This window comes from Chiloscyllium punctatum, chromosome 37 (assembly GCF_047496795.1).
Source record: "Chiloscyllium punctatum isolate Juve2018m chromosome 37, sChiPun1.3, whole genome shotgun sequence".
Taxonomy (NCBI): domain Eukaryota; kingdom Metazoa; phylum Chordata; class Chondrichthyes; order Orectolobiformes; family Hemiscylliidae; genus Chiloscyllium; species Chiloscyllium punctatum.
The window spans coordinates 47,026,537-47,049,252 of record NC_092775.1 but is presented as its reverse complement, the minus strand read 5'-3'; the positions used below and the strand labels follow the sequence as shown (position 1 = coordinate 47,049,252).

General features: G+C 38.3%; 1 protein-coding gene across 2 annotated transcripts in view; it reads right to left on the bottom strand.

Moving 5' to 3' along the window:
* Positions 1–3,897: 3,897 nt before the first annotated feature.
* Positions 3,898–22,716, bottom strand: part of kif3b (kinesin family member 3B) — a 44,650-nt gene continuing 25,831 nt past the window's right edge. For both annotated transcript variants that reach the window (XM_072556766.1, XM_072556767.1), the window contains 5 exons: positions 16,951–17,069; positions 16,147–16,263; positions 13,236–13,341; positions 12,828–13,015; positions 3,898–5,858 (listed from right to left, as the gene is read on the bottom strand). In XM_072556766.1, the coding sequence (XP_072412867.1) occupies positions 5,768–5,858; positions 12,828–13,015; positions 13,236–13,341; positions 16,147–16,263; positions 16,951–17,069 (621 nt within the window). In that variant the 3' untranslated portion in view covers positions 3,898–5,767. The remainder of the gene's footprint in view (positions 5,859–12,827; positions 13,016–13,235; positions 13,342–16,146; positions 16,264–16,950; positions 17,070–22,716) is intronic.

Below are 22,716 nucleotides of genomic sequence, written 5' to 3'. Positions count from 1 at the left end.
GGCCTTAGTTTAGGGGACTGACTCCGTGCTGACTGGGTCACAGGCAGTTTGTTGCTGCTGCTGTTGGTTTCCGCTTTTTTATTGGGTGGGTGGGTGGGGTGGGGGGGTGTGGCGGGAACATCTGATTCCTGAACTAGCTGAACTATTTAGCCAGTTTGTTTAAAAAAAAGAGGATTGGCTGACTGGTGTAAGGTGCTGAATGGGGATAACGGGTCTTTTTCAGGATGGCAGCGAGTAGTGGAATTCAACAGGGTCAGTGTTGGTATCACAACTATTCACGAAATACATTAACGATCTCGATGAAGGAACTGAGGGCATTGTTGCTAAGTCAGTAGATGACACAAAGGTAGGTGGTGGGACAATAGCATTAAGGAAGTGGACAGGCTAGGAAATTGGACAAAGGAGTGACAGATAGAAAACAATATGGGAAACTGTGATGTTATGCACTTTAGTAGGAAGAACAGATTTTCTAAATCGGGAAAGGCTTTGGAAATCTGAAGCACAAAGGGACTTAGGAGGAATAGTTCAAAATCCTTTTAAGCTGTTCTGGATGCTTTCATTTATTGGTCACAGCATCGAATATGAGTTGGGAGGTCATATTGCAGCTGTACAGGATATTGGCAAAAGTGAGGACTGCAGATGCTGGAGATAAAGAGTTGAGACTGTGGTGCTAGAAAAGCACAACAGGTCAGGCAGGATCCAAGCAGGAAAATTGCGTTTCAGGCAAAAGCCCATCATCAGGATTTTTGATGAAGGGCTTTTGCCTGAAACGCCGATTTTGCTGCCCCTCGGATGCTGCCTGACATGCTGTGCTTTTTCTGCACCACACTCTCATATTGATTAGGCCACTTTTGGAATATTGTGTGCAATTCTGGTATCCCTTCTGTAGGATGGATGCTGTGAAACTTAAAAGGGTTTGGAAAAGATTTACAAGAAAGTTGCCAGCATTGGAGGTTTTGAGCTCGAGGGAGAGGCTGAATAGGCTAGCGCTGTTTTCCCTGGAGCTTCGGAAACTGAGGGGTGACCTTATAGAGGTATATAAAAATCATGAAAGGCATGGGTAGGATAAATCGACCAGTTCTTTTCCCAGAGGTGGGTCTAGAACAAGAGGATATAGTTTTAGGGTGAGAGGGGAAAAATTTAGAAAAGGATCTAAGGGGCAACGTTTTCACGCAGCGGGTGGTGCATGTATGGAATGACCTGCCAGAGGAAGAGGAGGAGGCTGGAACAACATTTAAAAAGGCATCTGGATGGGTGTATTATATAACATAGGAAGGACTTAGAGGGATATGCGCCAAGTGCTGGCAAACAGGACTAGATTAGTTTAGGATATCTTGTCGGCATGGACAAGTTGGACCGAGGGGTCTGTTTCCGTGCTGTACATCTCTATGACTCTACCTCATTGAAACTGCCAAAATACTGAGAAGCCTGGATAGAGTAGACGTGGAGATGTTTCCACTCACAAGAAACTTTAGAACCAAATGCACTGCCTCAGAATGAAGAGACAAACCTTTGGGCGGCACGGTGGCACAGTGGTTAGCACTGCTGCCTCACAGCGCCAGAGACCCGGGTTCAATTCCCACCTCAGGCGACTGACTGTGTGGAGTTTGCACGTTCTCCCCGTGTCTGCATGGGTTTCCTCCGGGTGCTCCGGTTTCCTCCCACAGTCCAAAGATGTGCAGGTCAGGTGAATTGGTCATGCTAAATTGCCCGTAGTGTTAGGTAAGGGGTAGATGTAGGGGTATGGGTGGGTTGCGCTTCGGCGGGGCGGTGTGGACTTGTTGGGCCGAAGGGCCTGTTTCCACACTGTAAGTAATCTAATCTAATCTAAAACTGAGAGGAGGAAGAATTTATCTCAGCCAGAGGATGGTGAAGCTATGGGACTCATTCTCACAGAAGGTTGATGAGGTCAAGTCATTCAGCGCCTTAAAGATAGATGGATTCTTGATTGGTTAGGGGATCAAGATTGGTTATGCGGAGAAGGTTGGACAATGCGGTTGAGAAACATAGCCACGATTGAATAGCACAGCAGATGTGATGGGCTGAATGGACTAGTTCTGTTCCTATATCTTATGGACTTAGGTTACTGATTACGATTTTACATTCATATAGCTCATCACATACTCTTAAGTTGTTCCCAAGTGAAATGGCATGCCGATGCTGAAAGATAAACTTATGGATAATCAACTTTGAACTGCTTCAGCAAGTTTATTTAGGTCATTTACATACTGCATTTACAAACAAAAGCTTTTTTAAAAAAAAAGGTTAAGTACAAGATACAGACAATTTAAATTTATATCACTTAAATAAGGACATTTACAGTAGCTTCCCCCCCCCCCCCTCCCCGTACCCGCGGGGGATACGTTCAGAGACCTACTGCAGAAGCCCAAAACCGTGGATAAGAGTGAACCCATTCATTTAAATGGGAAACTTACCTTCGCGGCAGCCCCCGGTCCCTGGTTCCGAATATGTTCAGGCCGCAGTAAACTGCAAATAACTGAAACCGCGGAAGCTGATTCCACGGATACGGCGATCGACCGATATTTGATTTTGAAATTGGCGATACAAATGTCTGCATTGTATGGCAGATTTTGTTTGTTCTTCCATCTTACACAAATCAATTAGTGAGACCCTTGCTCTGGACATCATTTATGATATGCGTTTCATATATAAGACCACATGCAGAATTTTTACACTGGAAGTCCCTGGTTTAACTGAAAAATGCTAATGTTTGTTTTCCTGTAGTGATATCGCTACTGAAAGCTGTGGCTATTTATTTTTGCTTCAACATTCAAGAATATGTTATCGAGCAGCTTATTATAATTTTTGTTCCTTTTCCAAAGTTGCTGGATATTTCTGGAAGAATTACACCTTTTTGTTGTAAACAAAAAAAAATATTATTGCAATTTCCCCCAATTTGGTAATCTAAGTTTCAATGTAGATGATTTCCAAATCTCTAGTTTATAATCGCGCAAATTACACGACAGAATTCCAGAGATTGCAGCAATAGATGTACAGAGGAACCTTGATTATCTGAAGGACACAGACGAGTAGTATTTTGTTTGTTTAACTGAATGCTGGATAATCAAATGCCGGATAACATTGTTAGCCAAGCACTGGGACCTTGCAATCTTGTCCGGATAATCTGAAATTCGGTTAATCGAATGCCGGATAATCAAAGTTCCTCTGTAGACTGTTAGAGCAGAATTAGCAAACAACCATTAGTGAAAAAAAATCAAATTTCTGTACTAGGACCTCAAACTGTGTTTATGCCTCCAAACAATACCTAGTGGTTCAAATATGTCCTAACAAACCCAAAACTGCATTTATTTTGTAAAAAAAGTTATCAAAGATACATAAACGTAGTGTTTACCATTTAGGATCTCACAAAATGAAATATTAGAGGATTCAACATTAATACTCTAGACATTTTTACAGCTACTGCTCACACTCAAAATGAAAATATAATCAGGTACATTAATCACCTTGGAATTGCCTTTACTAATATTCTATGCAAAAATAACTTAAGTAATTCTGCTTCAAATTAGTAATACTAAGACTTTGCTCACTTAAAATCTCACATTTAATATCTGAAATAGAGATAATATTAGGAAAGCTGCTGTAACCCACGCCTTCCATGTCCTGCTCCTCACATCCATGAATCCACTACAAGATGTACATTTAAACACTGATTCCTTCTGGGAAAGTAATCTAGTTGCAAACTTTTTTTTATTCCTTTCCCATATATTGGAAGCTTGATCAAGACACATAAAACCTAACCTCAAATTTTAAAATATTGCATCTTGTTAGAACATTGTAAAACCTTTAAAATTTCTCTCTTTCTCACCCTATGTGTAATTGATATAGGAGTTTGAAAAATAGCAATGAAAGTGTAAGTGTTCAACAAAATGCACACTTTTTAATAACATAAGTCTGTGAACAGTGCCAAATATGTAAACTCAATCTATTTTTTGAGCATTTAATGGAAATGGCCACTTTATGTATTGATTTTAAAAGAAAATAAAGTGCATTGTAACAACCTCCATACAGATTCCCACATTTTTCAAGATGAAGTAGTGAAACAAATACCTTAATGAGGATACACTTGAACACAAAATGGACTTCCAGCCAATAATACAATGGGCAAGATCCTCTGAAGAATATTTGCTATTAAGAACAGCATCAAATGAGGTGACTGTCAAATCTGATGTCATGTTGAGTTTCTAAAAACATTCATCAACATAAATATCACTTTTTCTGGAAAAGGCAATAAAAGATGATTTTCTTTATAATGGAAGTCCTGTACCATCTAAGAATGGTGATCGCACTCACTTTGCTCTTTAAATCAGGGCCATTTACTACTCAGCTTCAATTGAACTCTCAGTCATCCCCTTTCATATTCCTAATCCCTTACTTGATTTTGAATGCTACAATGTAATTTGACTTGTAATATAAAGAACCACCAGACATTATGCTTTAAAATATGCAAATAATTGCAACAAAAGCACCAACTGAAAAAGTGAGTAACATTTTAATATGGCTACTTAAAATCATTTAGTAAAACACTCAAACTGACACCAATTATTTGGGGGAAATTTAGAAAATCTCCATTTCTACAACAAGGCCTTATTTAAAGAATTACAGGTCAGACATGAAAATCAGCATGATTTATTTTCCAATCAGTGATTCTGACAAATGAGACTGTGAATGATAGATAATTTGCTGCACATCACTAACTAATGGAGTTAGTTGTTGCAAGGAATAAATATGACATCATGTGACATTATAATGTTTCATCAAGTTTAGAGGTGACTGGAAGTACCAGTATAACATATTTTAGAATTTGAGTTAGGAGACATTCTTGGTAATCTGAAAAAGAAACAAATATCACTGCAGGAAGATTTGTAAAAAGTTAGTGTACAAGTGTTATTGATAATCAGAAGCAACAACTTGAAAATTGTTTATGACCTTATACTGGCAGAATGCAAAAATAAGTTAAATCACATTTACTCCTCAATGATATCCCTTGCTGCTAAACTAATAAGCCACTTTTACAGCCTGATTAAAAGGCTTCGGATTTGAAATTTTACAAAATATGCTTTAGAGAAGCTATGCTGAGTAGAAGGCTGATATTTTTCAAGTAAATCTGGTTATTTGATCATCCATAGATATCCCCTAAATATGCAACAATTGCTAACTGTGTTTTGTAATGTCAGACCGTTGGCCAGCTTTATTGTTTATTACTATATTCAGGTCTGAAAAAAATTATACTAAACATTTAACAGCCAAATTAAACAGTAATAAAAAGTCTGAAAATTACCAACTATACAATAACAAAAGTTCAAATCTACTGTATCTACATTCAACTTTGCAACAAGAAAATCTAATAAATTAAAGACAAAGTTATGCAGCATTTATAAGAAATCTTTAAATACAATAAATTGCCTCATAAAATGTGAGGTATTCTTTTGATATATAATATATAGGATGACGTGGTTCTGTAGCAGCAAGCAGTGGCACTATCCACTTGGATTATATTATGAAACAAATAATTTTGTCAGATTCAGAGCTGTGGGTACTTAGGAAGGTATCCTAGTCTCACAGTGGAATGATTTACACTGTAAAAACAAAAGAAATGTAAAATTTTAACCTGTATTCAAGCTATATTTCTAATGTGAGGGGTCAGACTAAAATTAGGCTTAAGATATAGTTTATCGACTAATTTTCTTTCTCCCTGCTGACAAGCTACATCTTTGGGAGATGAGGTTTACTTGGGAACAAGTCCGCGAGACTGTGGATAGAGCTGGGTTCCAGAGCCAATTGAAGACGAAGGGCCAATTTTTCTTCCAGTTTTTGGCCTGAAGACAACAGAAACATAATTAGAGTTAGCAAAAGCATTCTTCATGAAGAATACAGTCTATTCTGATATAATGTGATAGTTACATTACCGCACCATCCAGCGTTGTACAAAAATTGCATAATAGAAGAACCATTTAAACCAATGGGGCTGGAACCGCGTTAAAACCAATATAGGTAAGGAAAATTTGGATTCTACAAATAATGATCTAAATTCTTCAACTGTGTGTTATAGCCAATTTACATTGAAGAAACACGTGTTATAGCAGAACCAACTGTATGCCACCTCACTGTGACAAGGTAGACTTCAGAATTTTACTAACTTGATGGATTGAAAGAATCAGCAATAACTTTCTGAAATCAAGTGTTTCCATGAGATGAAAGGGACAAGGAGAAATGGCTATAAAGGAATGAAAACCAACATGCTAATTAACCATCCTTATGGAGAAGAAGTCAAAACAACAGATCAAGCTGCTTCTCAGGAGAGAGGAGGTAACACTGCTTCATAATCTGTTGGTTTGTGAAAAACTGGGTGTTAAGACTGCCTGCAGAAAGGATGTCCTGAAGAATTTGAGTTAATTACGAATGTCTTCAAATAGACAATGAACACTGAATGTAACAAGGATTAGGGGAGCAAGCAGCAGACTTGAATCTCCAGTAGTGTAATCAAAGAATCTCAAGGATCATCAATAACGTCACATCACAAACTTGAAAGAAAGAAAATTTTATAAGAGTGTAACACCCAGTGCGACTCAGTAGCAAAACTTTGAAGGACAACATTACACAAGGATCAAACCCTAGACATCAAAGACAGACATTGTTGGTTGAAATTGTGGCTAAATTCTACCATTAATTTGACAATAGCCAAGTTGAGTTGTAAGGCATAATTTGCTTGAGGGGTCTTATTTTGGTTGCTGCATGCAGTAAAAAGTTAAATCATTGCTTCAGTACTTGATTGTTTATGAGATTTCTTAATAAATAGTCAAATTAAAGGTAGCTTATGGCAATTTTACCCACTCCAAACTAATTTACTAAGTTTGAAACAGGGAACTCAGGTACAGTCCAAAATAAACAGCAACATATACCTGCATAACCAAATTACAATGAGGAACGATCTTGATAACTCCTTGAATTCATACAAGCATAGTTATTTAAAACGTTAAAATTGCATTTTAAAAAGTATAATTATTAGTACAGGTTTTCTCTACTGTTGGGGCTGGTAGCCATAAGAGGTGTTTAAAGGGAACTGTTAGAAGAAGAGGTGTTTAAAGGGAACTGTTAGAAGTAACTCTTATGCAGGACAAGAGTTTTAAACAATCTGCCTTCATCTGTCTTTAATGTGTATTCATTGAATATCAAAAAATGTCAATTTCAATTTTGAAAATCTTCTGAATTTTAATATGACTCAAAAAGGCACATCCTTTCAGATACCAGATTACTGGATAAGATTTATTTCACCGGTCTCTCTGAAAAGAAACTGTTTTCCATTGTTGATGATTTGTGTAAAGCAGTGTTGCTTTGAACAGTGTTGTAACCTCACTTTCTGGGTCATTGGAGTGCAATGAGCCAATAAAGCTGAACTATGAAATATGAATGGATGACATGGATAGGAAGTTTGATTTATGACCAGATCAGAGTGATTGAATTAACATGCCTGCAAGCAATCTGAGGCTAACTTCTAGGTGTCTCTTGTCTTTCAATGCTTTGTTTCTACCTCATTGTTCAGAGTCTTTAACAAAAACTGCTTTTGTCTGAAAGCATTGATGGGCAAGCCAGTATATATTTTCATCTCACAATGCCCTCGAGAAGATGGTTGTTTGTCACGTTCTTGAACACTTGAAGACCATGTGGTGTTGGTGCACCTACCATTGGGGAGGGAATTCTAGGATTTTGGGTCAAATTTCTGAATTCAAGATATTATAGTTATCTTGGACGGGACTGTAGAACTACAAGGTGGCAGCTCACCCCCACCTTCTCAAAAGTAACTAGGAATGGACAATAAATGCTCACTAACCAGCAACATTCATGTCCCGCGAATGAATAAAAATAACTATGTTTAACTGTATAATTAACATAAACAATGAATGACTTCAGTTGTGTTTTAGGGTGACTGTAGAATTTTCAGAATAAGAGCACCTTGGCCTCAGAAACAAAAAGGTTGCCAATGACTGCATTTGTGCACTGAACGGGTTTACTTTTTTCGCAATAATTCTCCAAAGGCCTTTAACATCCAAACATCCCTGTTGATCCAACATTTACTAAAATTAACTTCGTTGCAGATACCGTAGAAGCAAACTAATCGATCTATGTTAAAAAAAACACAAGATATCCTTTGGCTCCTCCTTCAAACTAAAGGGAACGATTAAGAAAACGACCTTTTACTTCAAAAATAAACAGCGCAATCAAGATTAAAGGAAACAAAGCATTTAGAAATTTTCATAAGGCATAGATGAAAAGGTTTAAAGTAAAAAAAACCAAACAGAATAAGCTGAGGAAGACTGAACAGAGCTTAAGTGCTTAAATTTTCAGTTAGCAATTAACACCAAACAATTACTTGCAAGATTAGATATGCTGACTCGACCTCTGCTGCACTTGAAGACAATAATTTATCTTGAGTAATAAATATTTGGAGCAGATATAGATTATGAAATCGTACAATCTGGCCTTGTTGTTTTATTTCTGTTATAAGTTTCTAAGTCTACATTGATAATAGAAATCATGTGGGAACTGCAGCAGAATAATTATGTAATTGACCATTCACCCAGATGTCTGGAATCACAATCATCAGGAGACATTAATTCAAATCCCACAATGGCAGCTGGGGAATTTAAACACACTGAAATTTAGGCCTGGGGACAGTGATGGCTGTCATGTTACTGAATGAGTAATCCAGAAACCAGGATGAGTGCAACAGACAGACAATTTCAAACACCACTAAGACAGCTGGTGGAACTTATATTGAATTAATGAATACATCTGGAATAAAAAGCTAGCCTCAACAATGTTGGCCAAGAAACTAAAAGATTACTGCATTGGCCCATCTGATTTACTAATATCTCTCAGAAAAGATGTTTTCCTTCCTTATATGGTCTGGCCAACCTGACTTTAGATACACAAAAATGAAGGTGAGTGTTAACTAACTTCTGAAATAGCCTAGTAAATTACTCAGCTGTAGCAAATTGCTGTCTGTTATTGTATGGCACTCCCAGCATGCCAAACAGAACAGACTTCAAACTCATCTAGCATTTCAAAACTGGGCATCTTCAAGACATCATGGATCATCAGCAATATTCAATCATAATCTATCACCTCCTAGCCCAGCATAATTCCACTCTACTACTACCAAAATGGGAGATCAAACCAAGTTCAATAAAGGGTGCATGCCAGAAGCAGCACCAGGCATACCTAAAATGAGTTGTCAGCCTTGTGAAGCTGCAACAAGCACCACTTGCATGCCAATCACCAGAAGCAGCTTGTATACACATGGATAAATGATCCTACAACTAGTGGATCAGAACTAAGTCTGCAAGCCTGCCTCAACCAGTTGTCAATGGTGATGGACAATTAAGCAACTAACACAAGTTGAAGCTTTGGAAATATCCCCATCCTCAATACTGTAGGGCTAAGCATATTAAAGCAAGAGACAGTGCTGAAGTATATGCTTCCATAGTCAAATCAGAAGTACTGAACAGATGAATCCATTTCAACCTCTTCCTGAGGTCCCCAGCATCATAGATGGCAGTCTTTTAACAATTCAATTCACTCCATATGATATCAAGAATCTGTTGACACTAGATAATGTGAAATCTACAGACAACATTCCAGCAATAGCATGAAAACTTGAGCTCTAGAACTTGCTGCACCCCTTAATAAGTTGTACCAGAACAGCTATAACACTGGTCTCCAACCAACATGAAAAATTGCCAAGGTATACCCTGCACAAAAAGCAGGACAAATTTAAGGTGGCCAAAAAAAGTCCAATCAGACTATTCGCAAACATCAGTAAAGTGTTGGAAGGGGTCGTCACTTACAAAGAAATAACACACTCATTAACAGGGCAGCTCAGCTCCTGACCTCAGTGTAGCTTTGGCACAAATATGGATGAAAGAGCTGTACTCCAGAGATGAGATGAGATAAGATTGACATCAAAGCAGAATTTGACAGTTGATGACTGAGAAGCCCTAGCAAAACAATAGGGAATGGCAAACAAGGTAATTTTTTACTGCTGGTTGAAGTCATACCAATACAAAGGACAAAGTTATGAGTTTTGAGGTCAATACTTTCAGTCCAAGCATATCACCACAGGTGTTCCTCAAGGTAGACTCCAAAGTTCAACCATTTTCAGCTTCTTCATCAATGGCTTTACATCTAAAAGTCAGAGGTTTGGATGCTTCCTGAAGATTGTACTATGTGCAGCAACTCAAACAATCAACTTATTCATGTCCATATACAGTAAGACCTGGGTATCATCCTGGCTTGGGCTGACAAGTGACAAATAATATTCAATCCCCACATTCAATTTAAGTAGATCAGAAAGTTGACATCTCTTGCCCTCTTATCTCTCCAATCTAGAACTACAACATAAAAGTCAAGAGTGAATGAAATATTTTCCACTTCCCTGGATGAGTGCAGCTCCAGAAAGACTCAAGAAGTTTGACACCACCCAGGACAAAGCAGCCTACTTGAATGCCACCTCATCCACCACTTTCAACATTTACTCCTACCATCATCAATGCACAGTGGCAGCATGGTGTACCATCTACAAGTTGCACCGCAGTCACTTGTCAAGGTTCCTTCAACAACATCTTTCAAAACCCCACCTCTGTGAGAAGGACAAGAGTAGCAGATGCATGAAAACAGCATCATTTGCAAGTTCACCTCTAACTCTATTGTTCCTTTACTGTCACTGGGTCAAAACCTTGAACTTGCCTCCTAACAGCAACGTGGATGTACTTCCAGCAAGAAAGTAGTTTGCCACCACCCAGAATCATCTAGCCAGCAATGCCCAAATCCCATGAATGATGAATTTGAAAAAAAAAATTGATCTTGGCCTCAAATCTACCGACAGCAGATGCATTTGTTTATGACAACACTGGTAAGAGGAAACGTCAGCATTCCCCTCCCCTGCCCACACCATCCTCCGGAATCTACGTGTGGCGCTGTGTGCTGCAGGATCACTGCCTACAGTCTTTCTGGAAACAAAGTTTTATCTTCACAACGAAAACAGCTTGAATCATGGGTTCTGGTACTACTGGTATGCTAAATGGGATATATTTAGAACAGATCAAGCAGCTCAAAAATGGACATCCATGAGGCACAATGTACAGTTTAACTGCATTAAACCACGATGTATAAACTTTATGGCGCAGCATGTTTCTTAGTCTACCATTACATCAAGTCAAAGAACCAACACTGGATCAATGAGAAGAGTAGGAAATAATGCAAAAGCAGCACCAGACACACCTAAAAACAAGTATCAATACGATGAAGCTACAACAGTGGACTATATCTATGATAAAACTGTCAAACCAACATGCAAAAGACAGAGCGAAGCAATTAAATAGACAAAGATCAGATCGATGCTCAGTAGTCCTGCCAAATCCAGTCCTGAAACATGACATGCAATTAAAAAAAAAACAGAAGAGGTGGCTCCAGAAGCACCCCAATTTTAAAGTCTAGCACATCAGGCTGAAATCTACGTTTTTGGGGGGAGTTTCTACTATAAACATGGATAAAGAAAATTGCAATGGAAAAAAAAATTGGCAGGATTTAAATACAACTGCAATGTTTAGAAAACATTTAAGTATGGTTCATGGTTTTGAAGGAAACATAGCTACTGACTAAGCAGTTTTGTCAATCTATTTCCAAGTTACAAAGAACTTTTCAAAAGAAAAATTATAAATGAAGCCTGCTTATCATCTGCTAATTATGCACTTACTTCTTAGTCATAGAGATGTACAGCATGGAAACAGATTCTTCGGTCCAACCTGTTCACGCCAACCAGATATCCCAACCCAATCCAGTCCCACATGTCAGCATCTGGCCCATATCCCTCCAAATCCTTCCTATTCATATACCCATCCAAATGCCTCTTAAATGTTGCAATTGTACCAGCCTCCACCACATCCTCTGGCAGCTCATTCCATACGCGTACCACCCTCTGCGTGAAAACGTTGCCTCTTAGGTCTCTTTTATATCTTTCCCCTCTCACCCTAAACCTATGCCCTCTAGTTCTAGATTCCCCGATCCCAGGGAAAAGACTTTGTCTGTTTATCCTATCCATGCCCCTCAATTTTGTAAACCTCTATAAGGTCACCCCTCAGCCTCCGACGCTCCAGTGACAACAGCCTCAGCCTGTTCAGCCTCTCCCTATAACTCAAATTCTCCAACCCTGGCAAAATCCTTGTAAAGCTTTTCTGAACCCTTTCAAGTTTCACAACATCTTTCCGATAGAAAGGAGACCAGAATTGCATGCAATATTCCAACAGTGGCCTAACCAATGTCCTGTACAGCCGCAACATGACCTCCCAACTCCTTTACTCAATACTCTGACCAATAAAGGAAAGCATACCAAACACCTTCTTCACTACCCGCAATGCCACTTTCAAGGAGCTATGAACCTGCACTCCAAGGTTTCTTTGTTCAGCAACACTCCCTAGGACCTTACCATTAAGTGTATAAGTCCTGCTAAGATTTGCTTTTCCAAAATGCAGCACCTCGCATTTATCTGAATTAAACTCCATCTGCCACTTCTCAGCACATAGGCCCATCTGGTCCAGATCCTGTTGTAATCTGAGGTAACCCTCTTCACTGTCCACTAAGACATTGAAATCAAGAGCTGACTACCTTGCTCAAATCTGAACCCACATGGACTAATTCAGTTGAGACATTTTATAATAGTGAAAAAGATAAACATTTATCAATTTAAGAGAAGGAAGTGTTCTACAACAGAGGACATATTTTGTACTCACCTGGACTTCGATTTTCTTGCACTACCACTTCTCAGAGGATCAAATGTAGAAGCATCTACTTGAAGTTCGTCTTCATCCTGCAGAGCAGCTTCTAGCGCAGCCTGTACCTTTGGAGCAATGGCTGGCCCTTCATAGTCCCGAGTTGTTCGACTGGGCATGTCTAATTCTAATAGCAAGATGTTTTCAGCCTGCAAATTAATATACATAAAAACTTAGAATTAATAAGCCAGTCATACACCAAGATTATTGCAACAGAATAAACAAAGATAAACTTCATTTCAATATAGTAGTGATTGGCACAAATCCACTTTGGAAGTTAAAAATACTTCTTAGTTGTGAATAACCAATATTTTAGCAGCACAGTCCATAAAAGGGAGCAATAATTTACACACAGTCTCCTTTACTCACTCTATATCGGGGATCTGATCTTGATAGCAAAGCCATTTTTGCATAGCTACTAAGTGGTCTCTTGTATCCGATTGCTGATACAGGTCGCTTCATCATCTGCTGATTGCTAAGTGTAAAATGAAAAATATTCAAAACTTAACATGGTTTTATATACTTCATTATCATTTCCATTCAATCTTTATTTAATAAAACTGGTGTGCTTCTTGTGGTATTCCTTAGTTAATCCAGATTTGTTGTTTCCTAATAAAAAAAGGGTTCATACCACCAAGACATACCACCAATTACAGTGGTCAAGTCAATTCCCATCGTGATTAAGTGGACTGTTTCTCAAAAAGTGGTGTTTATTTAGACAACATGGATACATTGCTGTTTAATTCCTTATCATTTTGAAAGTTGAAAATCTAAAGCAATATGTAAAAAGCACCAGTCATGGTTTACAGAGAAGAATATTAGCAGCCGTTAGGGCTAGAACTGGCACGGAATTCATGCTGGTGACCCTTTCTGGAACAAGTCAATTGAAATGCAATCTGGTACTACTATGAAATGGGAAATATGCAATTAGTTTTGTTTAATATGCTTTGAATCTCAGAAACTTTATCAAGAATTAAATGAGAAATATGGAAACAGGAATTACAGTTGAAAAGCTGAAACAACAGTTTCACCAAGAAGGTGACAATTATCAAACAAAAGCTTGGTAGTTCCATAATATGATCTGTTGTAAAAACTTTTAATGTATTGATGCCACAAGTCTTTGACTCTAACAATGCTGCTTGAATCTGATTGTAATTTCTTCTGAATTTCTGTCTTGTATCTAAACAGCTATCATTGCCTAACATTAGCTCTATCCACACACAACTTTGGAAGATGCTAGCTAGCTCTGGATAGAAGTATAAATACTCATTTACTGTTGCCATGCTACCAAGCACACACTATGGAAAATGACACGACAGGTGATCCATCTATAGATATTTCTGAATTCAACATGTCCAGACAAGTTATGACACACCTCTGGAGTAGATGGGACTTCAAGCAGAGTCTCCTAGCTCAGGGGTAGGGACACTATCACTATGTCACAAGAATTGTAGAATCAATTATATTTTAATTATTACTGATTTGTAGGTGGTAGACAATACTTACACATATCATCTCTACCTCGGAGTGATGGCTGTTGTGGTGCAGTGGTAGTGTCCCTAACACTGAACCAAGAGACCAGTTAAGTTCTACCTACTTCACTGTAAAAACACTGTCAAGAATGTGATTTTAAAAACATCGTCAAGAATGTGATTTGAAAAATATCTTGTTGGACTTCAGCCAGACTACTGTGTACACTAGTTGATGTCACATAATAAGGAAGATGTGAATACACTGGTAACACTACAGAAGTGATTTACTAGAATAGTTCCTGGTATGAGAAACTTCAGCTATGAGGATAGATTGAAGAAGTTGGGACTGTTCTCCATGGAGAGAAGGTGGCCGAGTGGAGCTCTGCTTGAGGTTTTCAAAACCTTGGACAGAATAAACAGACTGTTTTTAAAAAAATCATTCACAAGACGAGGGCTACGCCAGCATTTATTACCCATCCAATTACACTGGAGATTGGAGGTTACATGTGGGTCAGAGCAGGTAAGATTGGTGGTTTGCTTTGCTAAAGAACACTAGCGAACCAGTTGGTTTTTGAGACAAACAACAATCATGGTCATCATTCCAGAATTTTTATTGAATTCAAATTCCACTATCTGTTGTGGTAGGATTCAAACCTAGGCCCCAGATCATTACCTGAGTCTCTGGATTTAGAGTCCAGAGTTAATAACACTCAGCCATTGTGTCCCCCTGTTGTAACAAACTGGCTCATTATCCATACTATTTATTTGCTTTCACCACTCTTCCTTTGGAAACCTTCAAAAAGCCATGCATACCTTCATGGAATCAGAAACCTGAGCACCAAAGATTACTGCTCATCTTGCCTCTGTTGTGCATCTGGGAAGCAAGCGTATCCCAGGCACAAAACAGATTAAAATCAGTCTAAATGGCATTTTATTTAATGCAGTAAAAATTTAGTGAATTTTCTACAAAATAAAGGCACTTAATATTTAAATACAGAGGAACCTCCATTTTGCAACATTGTATTATCCAAATATTGGATTATCTGGCAAGATCGCAAGGTCTTGATGCTTGGCTAAACTGTGTTATTCGGCATTCGATTATCTGGAATTTGACCAACCGGATGAAATAACCCCTGCCTGTGTCCTTCGGATAATCGAGGTTCTTCTGTACTCCTAACAGTACTTTTAATAAACACACAAGATAGTGCAATACGATGACTGAGCTGGCATCATGTAAAACTGCAAGTGTGACATCTGTACTAAAGTATCAAAGATAAAGAGATTTATTTCCATAATCTAACTCAATGTTCTATATATGAGGGACTGAGTATTAGGCGAGGACACTATGTGAGAAAGAGGACAGCAGGCAAGAAGTGCAATGATTGATGTATCATCAGAGTTTGCTGTTACTTTTGAAACTGATACAGGACAACATAGATGAAAGTTTAAAAATGAAAATGACATCAGCATAGCACCAATAAGCAATGCACAATTTAGCCACACAGATAATGACAGTGAAACGACAGGAGTAATGAATAATTCCTCTGCCTCGGTATTCACTACTGAAACTGAAAGGGACAATACTAGATAAGAAAGATAGAGCAAAATATAGGGAGCCGTTTAAGATTTGCTCCATTACTCATGCACTTAGCACAGATGTATTTAGCGCTAAGATAATTACTTGACAGAGGAAGGAACATAATTAATATAAGTTAGCTGGAGAAGGTGGGAGGAGATTCAAGGCAGCATAAACATTTAGCTTGTTTGATAATTTCTACAAAAACCTAAATATAAATACGATACCACACCCTTCAATGCGTGTAATGGGTTGGGTCTTCCACTGGTCCTCTTCATCATCGAAACAAGCTCTGTTCATTATTTTATTCTTTTCTTCCAAAGGAATGAAGTTCTCAATTACAAGGTGCCTTAAAATAATCAGAAATATGTTGTTCAGATACAAGTGAAAGATAAATTTCAAGAAAACAAATTAAATGGATGTTCACTTTCAGTATGCATGAATAATATTAGAAATTTATGTCCAGCTGTGTTAGCCAAGTCATTCTCATTAAGGTTTTATTACCAAGCAATCGACGACAATAAACATGACTTTTGTTGGGGTAGGAGAAGGCTATTGGTGGTCAAAAGAAATCACTGAATAACAACAAAAAATCTTTTTGTGATTTGCTTCTCTTTTACTTTCATCCAACATTATTTGTCAGATAATCTACTCCACAAAACACTTTGCTCATTAAATTCTGAAAAGCTTTCTTCCAGTTCTTTTTTGAAAAGATGCTACCTGGATTTTGATCTTTATACCATGAAGTATAATCTGTCTGAATCAATGTCAAATTCTATCATCAATTGAAACATTTCAACAAGTCACTACTTTTCAAAGAAAACATCAAGATTTCTTGAACTGTTCTTTTAACTTAGAAGTTAATGTTCCACACTAGTGAAATAATTCACTTTTTGTAGAAAAATTAAACAAGTAAACTCATGTTAAACAACAGATGACTTACTGGAAGAATTTTAAAATAAATGATTGTTGAAGAAGGGAATTTAAGCATTACATCCTTCAGCTTGAGATATCACTTTCTGATACCAGTACGTACTTTAGCTTGAGATCCCTGGTTAGTTCATTCTGTGTTTGTTCCAGCTCTTGTCGTTCTTTGATGTGTTCCTCTTGCAGATCATGAATCTCAGCTTTTACTGCCTGGAGCTTAGCAAATAACTAACAAAAGAAATTGTTCAAATTACACAATAAGAATAAAATGTTAATCACTCCTCTTGTTCGGTAGTCACTTGAGAGAAGCATTAGCTTTTAAAATAGCTAAAAAGTTCTGACCAAAAAAATTACACCATATTACAGTTCATCCAATCAAAAGCAGCAGCTGCTAAATTAAATTGAACTAGAGGGCATAGGTTTAGGGTGAGAGGGAAAAGATATGAAAGAGACCTAAGGGGAAACTTTCTCACGCAGAGGGTTGTACGTGTATGGAATGAGCGGCCAGAGGAAGTGGTGGAGGCTGGTACAATTGCAACATTTAAAAGGCATTTGGATAGGCATGTGAATAGGGAGGGTTTAAGAGGGATATGGGCCGGGTGCTGGCATGTGGGACTAGACTGGGTTGGGATATCTAGTTGGCATGGATGTGTTGGACCGAAGGGTCTGTTTTCGTGCTGTACATCGCTAGGATTCTAAGATGCTTCATAAGCTTAGAGAAGATTTAGCAAATCAAAACCGGTGTGCATGATAACAAAGCTAGTTATTGCTTAGTGTGCTCAGTTGTTTTATGTCAAAAATACAAATACATTTGATTAACATGATGGCATTGAATTCAATTTCTAAATATAACATTAAGTGTTATCATAAGAAAATATTTACTATAATGAACAGTTTTAATAGTGAAATAAATTGGCTTATCAAGTAAAATCATGTTACAAAATATCTAATTTTTAATTTGCATATAGATTAGAAATATGCACTATAAACAGAGTCAAGGTTGTTTTGTTTTTATATTTAGTTTAAAACTGGTTTTCAAATTTACATGTGGAATTAAAAAGTAGAAAAGGTGATTATGCTAACTGAGGCTTCAACCAACTCCTTGTTGATCCCCCACCCCTATCCTGGCCCCTTGGCTCTCTTCCTCTTCCCTTCTCACTCTGGGGATTTCGTTCCCCGCCCATAAACCCTCTCCCCAACACTGAATGCACACTTCCCTGCACGTGCACAGCTGCCCACAATTTTTGGTGTCAACAAATACTGTACTGCCTAAACCAAATGTATAGGTTGATCATAGTATGGCAGATGGATACGAATTAATTTTTCATTGGAAAGAAACACAATAGCAAATGTGCATTGTGGCTCAGTGGTTAGCACTGCTGTTTCACAGGAAGAGATGAGAACCAATTATAAGTTTCTACATCTTTTAACATGACTCATGATAGCGTCGGAGGCTGAGGGGTGACCTTATACAGGTTTACAAAATTATGAGGGGCATGGATAAGATAAATAGGCAAAGACTTTTTCTTGGGTTCCGGTTTCCTCCCACAATCCAAAGATGTACTGGTCAGGTGAATTGGCCATGCTAAATTGCCCATAGTGTTAGATGCATTTGTCAGTGTAAATTTAGGGTATGGGAATGGGTCTGGGTGGGTTACTCTTCCGAGGGTCGGTGTGGACTTGCAGGGCCAAAGGGCCTGTTTCCATATTGCAGGGAATCTAATCTAACCTAATAAAAAGTACATCACATTAAATAATTTTAATTCAAATCAAAAGGCAGATTAAAAAAAGGAAAATCATTTGGAAGTAATCAGCCATCTCTATTGTGACAATACATAATCAATATGAAACAGTCATCAATGAACACATTACTGAGCTATATGGCAATATAAACCAAATTAACATTGCATACGTTAATTGGATACTAATTTTGAAGTATATACACTTTTTGCCACCCTAACCCGACGTTTTATGCTGATACACAAGAAACAGTTCACATAGGAGTGATCAAAGTGATTCTCAGATTTGAAGGGTAGTTCAAATGATTAAAATATGTTATGAAAGCAAAAGCTTAGACAAAATTAGTTATATGTATTTGCAGGACCATACACTGTAAAATAAAGCATACTATTTTGATCCCCTTGACTTTTGTATAGTGATGGGCAAGTCACATTTGTGATACAAGCTGGATGGACATGCAGACCTTTTCCTGTCCATCTTTTATTCCGTGCTCACATGTTCTGGATCTGGTCATAGATGTTGCAAGGATTCAACATACTGAATACTAGAAAGGCTTCAAATAAGCGAGTTGCTCAATTTGAAAGATGAGCACAGGCATAGAAAACACAAGTATAAAATTTGCAGTTGCAAGTAAGGTTGTGCAATGGGGGAATACATATTGCCTGCCCACAGAATAATGGAGGGGAAAGCAGACTGGTGGAAAGATAACATTTGGAGTCAATTGAAACCTTAAAAAGGGAGTTTGATTATTGACTGCAGAACAGAATTGGGGATCATAACGATAATCACAACTGTACTTGGGTCCTTTTTAACCAAAGGTTGGGGAAGGCGTCTGATGCTCAGTAAAGTAGGTGGGATAGGAATATAGGTAATGCCATGTTCATAAAGCTATTTGGTTAGTGTTTTTTTTTCTTTCACAACCTCGTTCTTATCAAACCTTATGAACTTATAGTTGTAGTCAACATTCTTTTTTTTTAAAATAGATATTTTTATTGAAAAAGATTTTTTACAAAATTACAAAAATATTACAAACTAGTATATTTCACTTTACAATATAATAACACCAATATGAAATTTTAAAAAACTAATCTATTCTACAAACAAAGCATAAAATAAGATATCATACATTACTAACAATAAACAAATAAGTAAATAAATAAATAAATAAATACTCAAAATAGATTTATATCAAGTCATAACAAAACCCGTATTTATACGGGATTCCTCCTCCCAGGGGCCCCTAAACCAGCCAGAACCATTACCATGGCTAAACAAAGGCCCTGGACAATATGGTCGAAATACCTGTGTCAGTATAGTTCAAAAAGGGCTGCCATGTTCTGTAAAATAATTCCATTTTTTGGTGCACCATATTCATAAGGAAGTCAAGGGGGATAAATTCCATGACTAACCAATACCAGTTTGAAAATCCTGGGGGACCTTCAGATACCCAAATTCACTAAAACATTTTTCCTTGCACAAAAGGAAAGGATAGAGAATAAATTCCTCCCGTATACATCCAAAGAGGGGAAATTTGGGGACCCCAAGAATAGGGACACTGGCTCCAATCCAATCTTCATACCCAAAATCTTTGTCAAGGCATTCGCTACTCTGTCCCAATACCTACGGATCTTATAGCAATTCCACAGACAATGCGTAAGAGTACCAACTTCGATTATGCATTTAGGACACATCAGAGATGCTCCTGCCTTGAACGTTCGTTCAGGTATCTTGTGAGCCCTGTGAAGTATCTTCAATTGAGTAGCCAGAGTTCTGTTACCGATAGAGATCTTCCCAGCATTTTCCCAGGCGTCCTCCCTCATTTCTCAGGAGATTTCCAACCCTAATTCTTGCCTCCAGGTTTTATATAACCATTCCATTTCCTTCCAGGTTTTATATAACCATTCCATGTCCTTCGATACCTTCTTGGCAGTAGAGAGTACTGACCGAGGGCGGACCCATTGGCAGAAGCACTCTCCTTTCCCTATCTGATTTCCCTATCAGTATGGTCTTCTTTTGTATAAAGTCTTGTATTTGAAAATACTGAAAGAGGTCCCTGCTGGGTAGCCCAAACTTCTGGCACAGTTGCTCAAAGGACATCATGACCTCCCCATCAAACAGATCTCCTCAGCAGGAAATACCTCAGGACTCCCAGATTTTGAATATAGCATCAGTCAGCCCTGGCTGGAATCCTCATGTTCCCACTATAGGGGTATAAGGGGAGGTTTTTTGCAGGTTACCCTCATCTTGTCACATTATCCTCCAAGCTTTAATTGTATTTACTACAATAAGGCTTTTACAATAATCCGTAATAATTCTCATCTTGTCCATAAATAATAAATTGATATGGGGACATTTTGCTTGGGAGGCCTCAATATCTAACCAAATTGATTGTGGGTCACAAGAGACCCAATCAGCTATATAAGAGCTCAGTTGGTAACTCCTGAAATCTGGAAAGTCCAGCCCTCCCATTACTTGTGGAAGCTGCAGCTTTTCTAATTTGATAAGGGCTGTTTATGATTCCAAATAAAGAAGCTGAGCCAACAATAAAGCTTACGCAGCACCTGTCTCAGCAGCATCAAGGGAAACATTCGCATAGGGTATAAAAGATGAAGTAAAATATTCATCTTAACCAAGGCTACTTTGCCAACCAAGATATAGGGAGATCTTCCCAGCATTGAAGGTCTTGTCTTATTTTCCTTAATAAGTGTGTAAAATTGGCTTTATATATCTGACCAAGTGCCGGTGATGAAAGTACAGAAAGCCTTCTAGCGACCACCAAAAGGGAAAACAGGATCCATCCGGAAAATTAGATATACTGACAAGACCTTCCAGTGGCACGCCCTCAGATTTCATAAAATTGATTTTGTAGCCTGACAACATGCCAAATAAATTGACCACTTGAATTAGGCGGGGCACAGATGTTAAAGGATCACTTAAGAAAATGAGGATATCATCTGCATAGAGTGTAATTTTGTGCTTGCCCGATCCAATCTCTGGAGCCGTTGTGTTAGGGTCAGTTCGTATAGCTTCCACCAGCGGCTCAATCACTAGCGTAAATAATAATGGTGAGAGAGGACATCCCTGACAACAACCTCTACCACCGCTAAAGCCATCCGAACGTAAGCCGTTGGTGATCATCGCTGCTTTGGGATCATTATGTAACACTGAGATCCATTTAGCAAAGACCTCTCCAAAGCCGAACCATTCCAGTGTATAAAAGAGATATGGCCATTCTACCCTTCTGAATGCTTTCTCTGCATCAAGGGAGACAACTAAACTTGGTATCACTCCCTGCTGGCAAGCTTGTGCCATATTTAAGACTCTTCTATGTTATTAGTTGATCTGTGACAGTTTATAAGTTTGGTCTTTTTATATAAATGAATGGTAAGACCTTCTCCAGTCTTAATGCTAACATTTTTGAGAGAATTTTAAAATCCACATTTAACAAGTATATGGGTCTATATGAGGAGCAGTCTTCTGGGGTCTTTCCCTTCTTAAGAAGGAGAGAAATATTTGCTTCTCTCAGGGAAGGAGGGAGGCAGCCCTGACTACATGAATAGTTACATATATTTATAAGTAGCCCGGCCAGTTCTCCTATAAATTCTTTATGAAACTCAGCCTGGAATCTATTGGTCCAGGCGCTTTGCCATCCTGAAGCTGCTTCACCGCTTCCTGTACTTCCTGGGTTGCTCAAGAACAACACCTGCTCTGAGGTTAGGCCTAGGAGGGCCAGACTTTTAAAGAAAGACTCCATCTTCCTCATTCTGTCCTCACAGTCCTGCGACTTATACAATTCAAATAGTACTTCCTAAAGGCTGCATTGATCTTTTTTATGATTATAAGTCAGGGCACCAGTACTCTGTCTACTAGATGTAATGGCTTGGGGAGCCTTTTTCTTTCTGGCAAGATAGGCTAGATACCTTCCAGGCTTATCACAGTATTCAAATAGCTTCTGCTTCGCGAATATTATCTCCCTCTTTGCTGTTTCACTAAGTGTGGTATTCAAGGTTGCCCTAATGGGTGTGATCCGCTGTAGTTTAGTAATGGAGGGCCTATCAACATACGCTGTCTCAGCTGCCTTTAGGCGAGCCTCGAGCAGATGCTGTTGCTCTCCCTTCTGTCTTTTCCAGGCTGC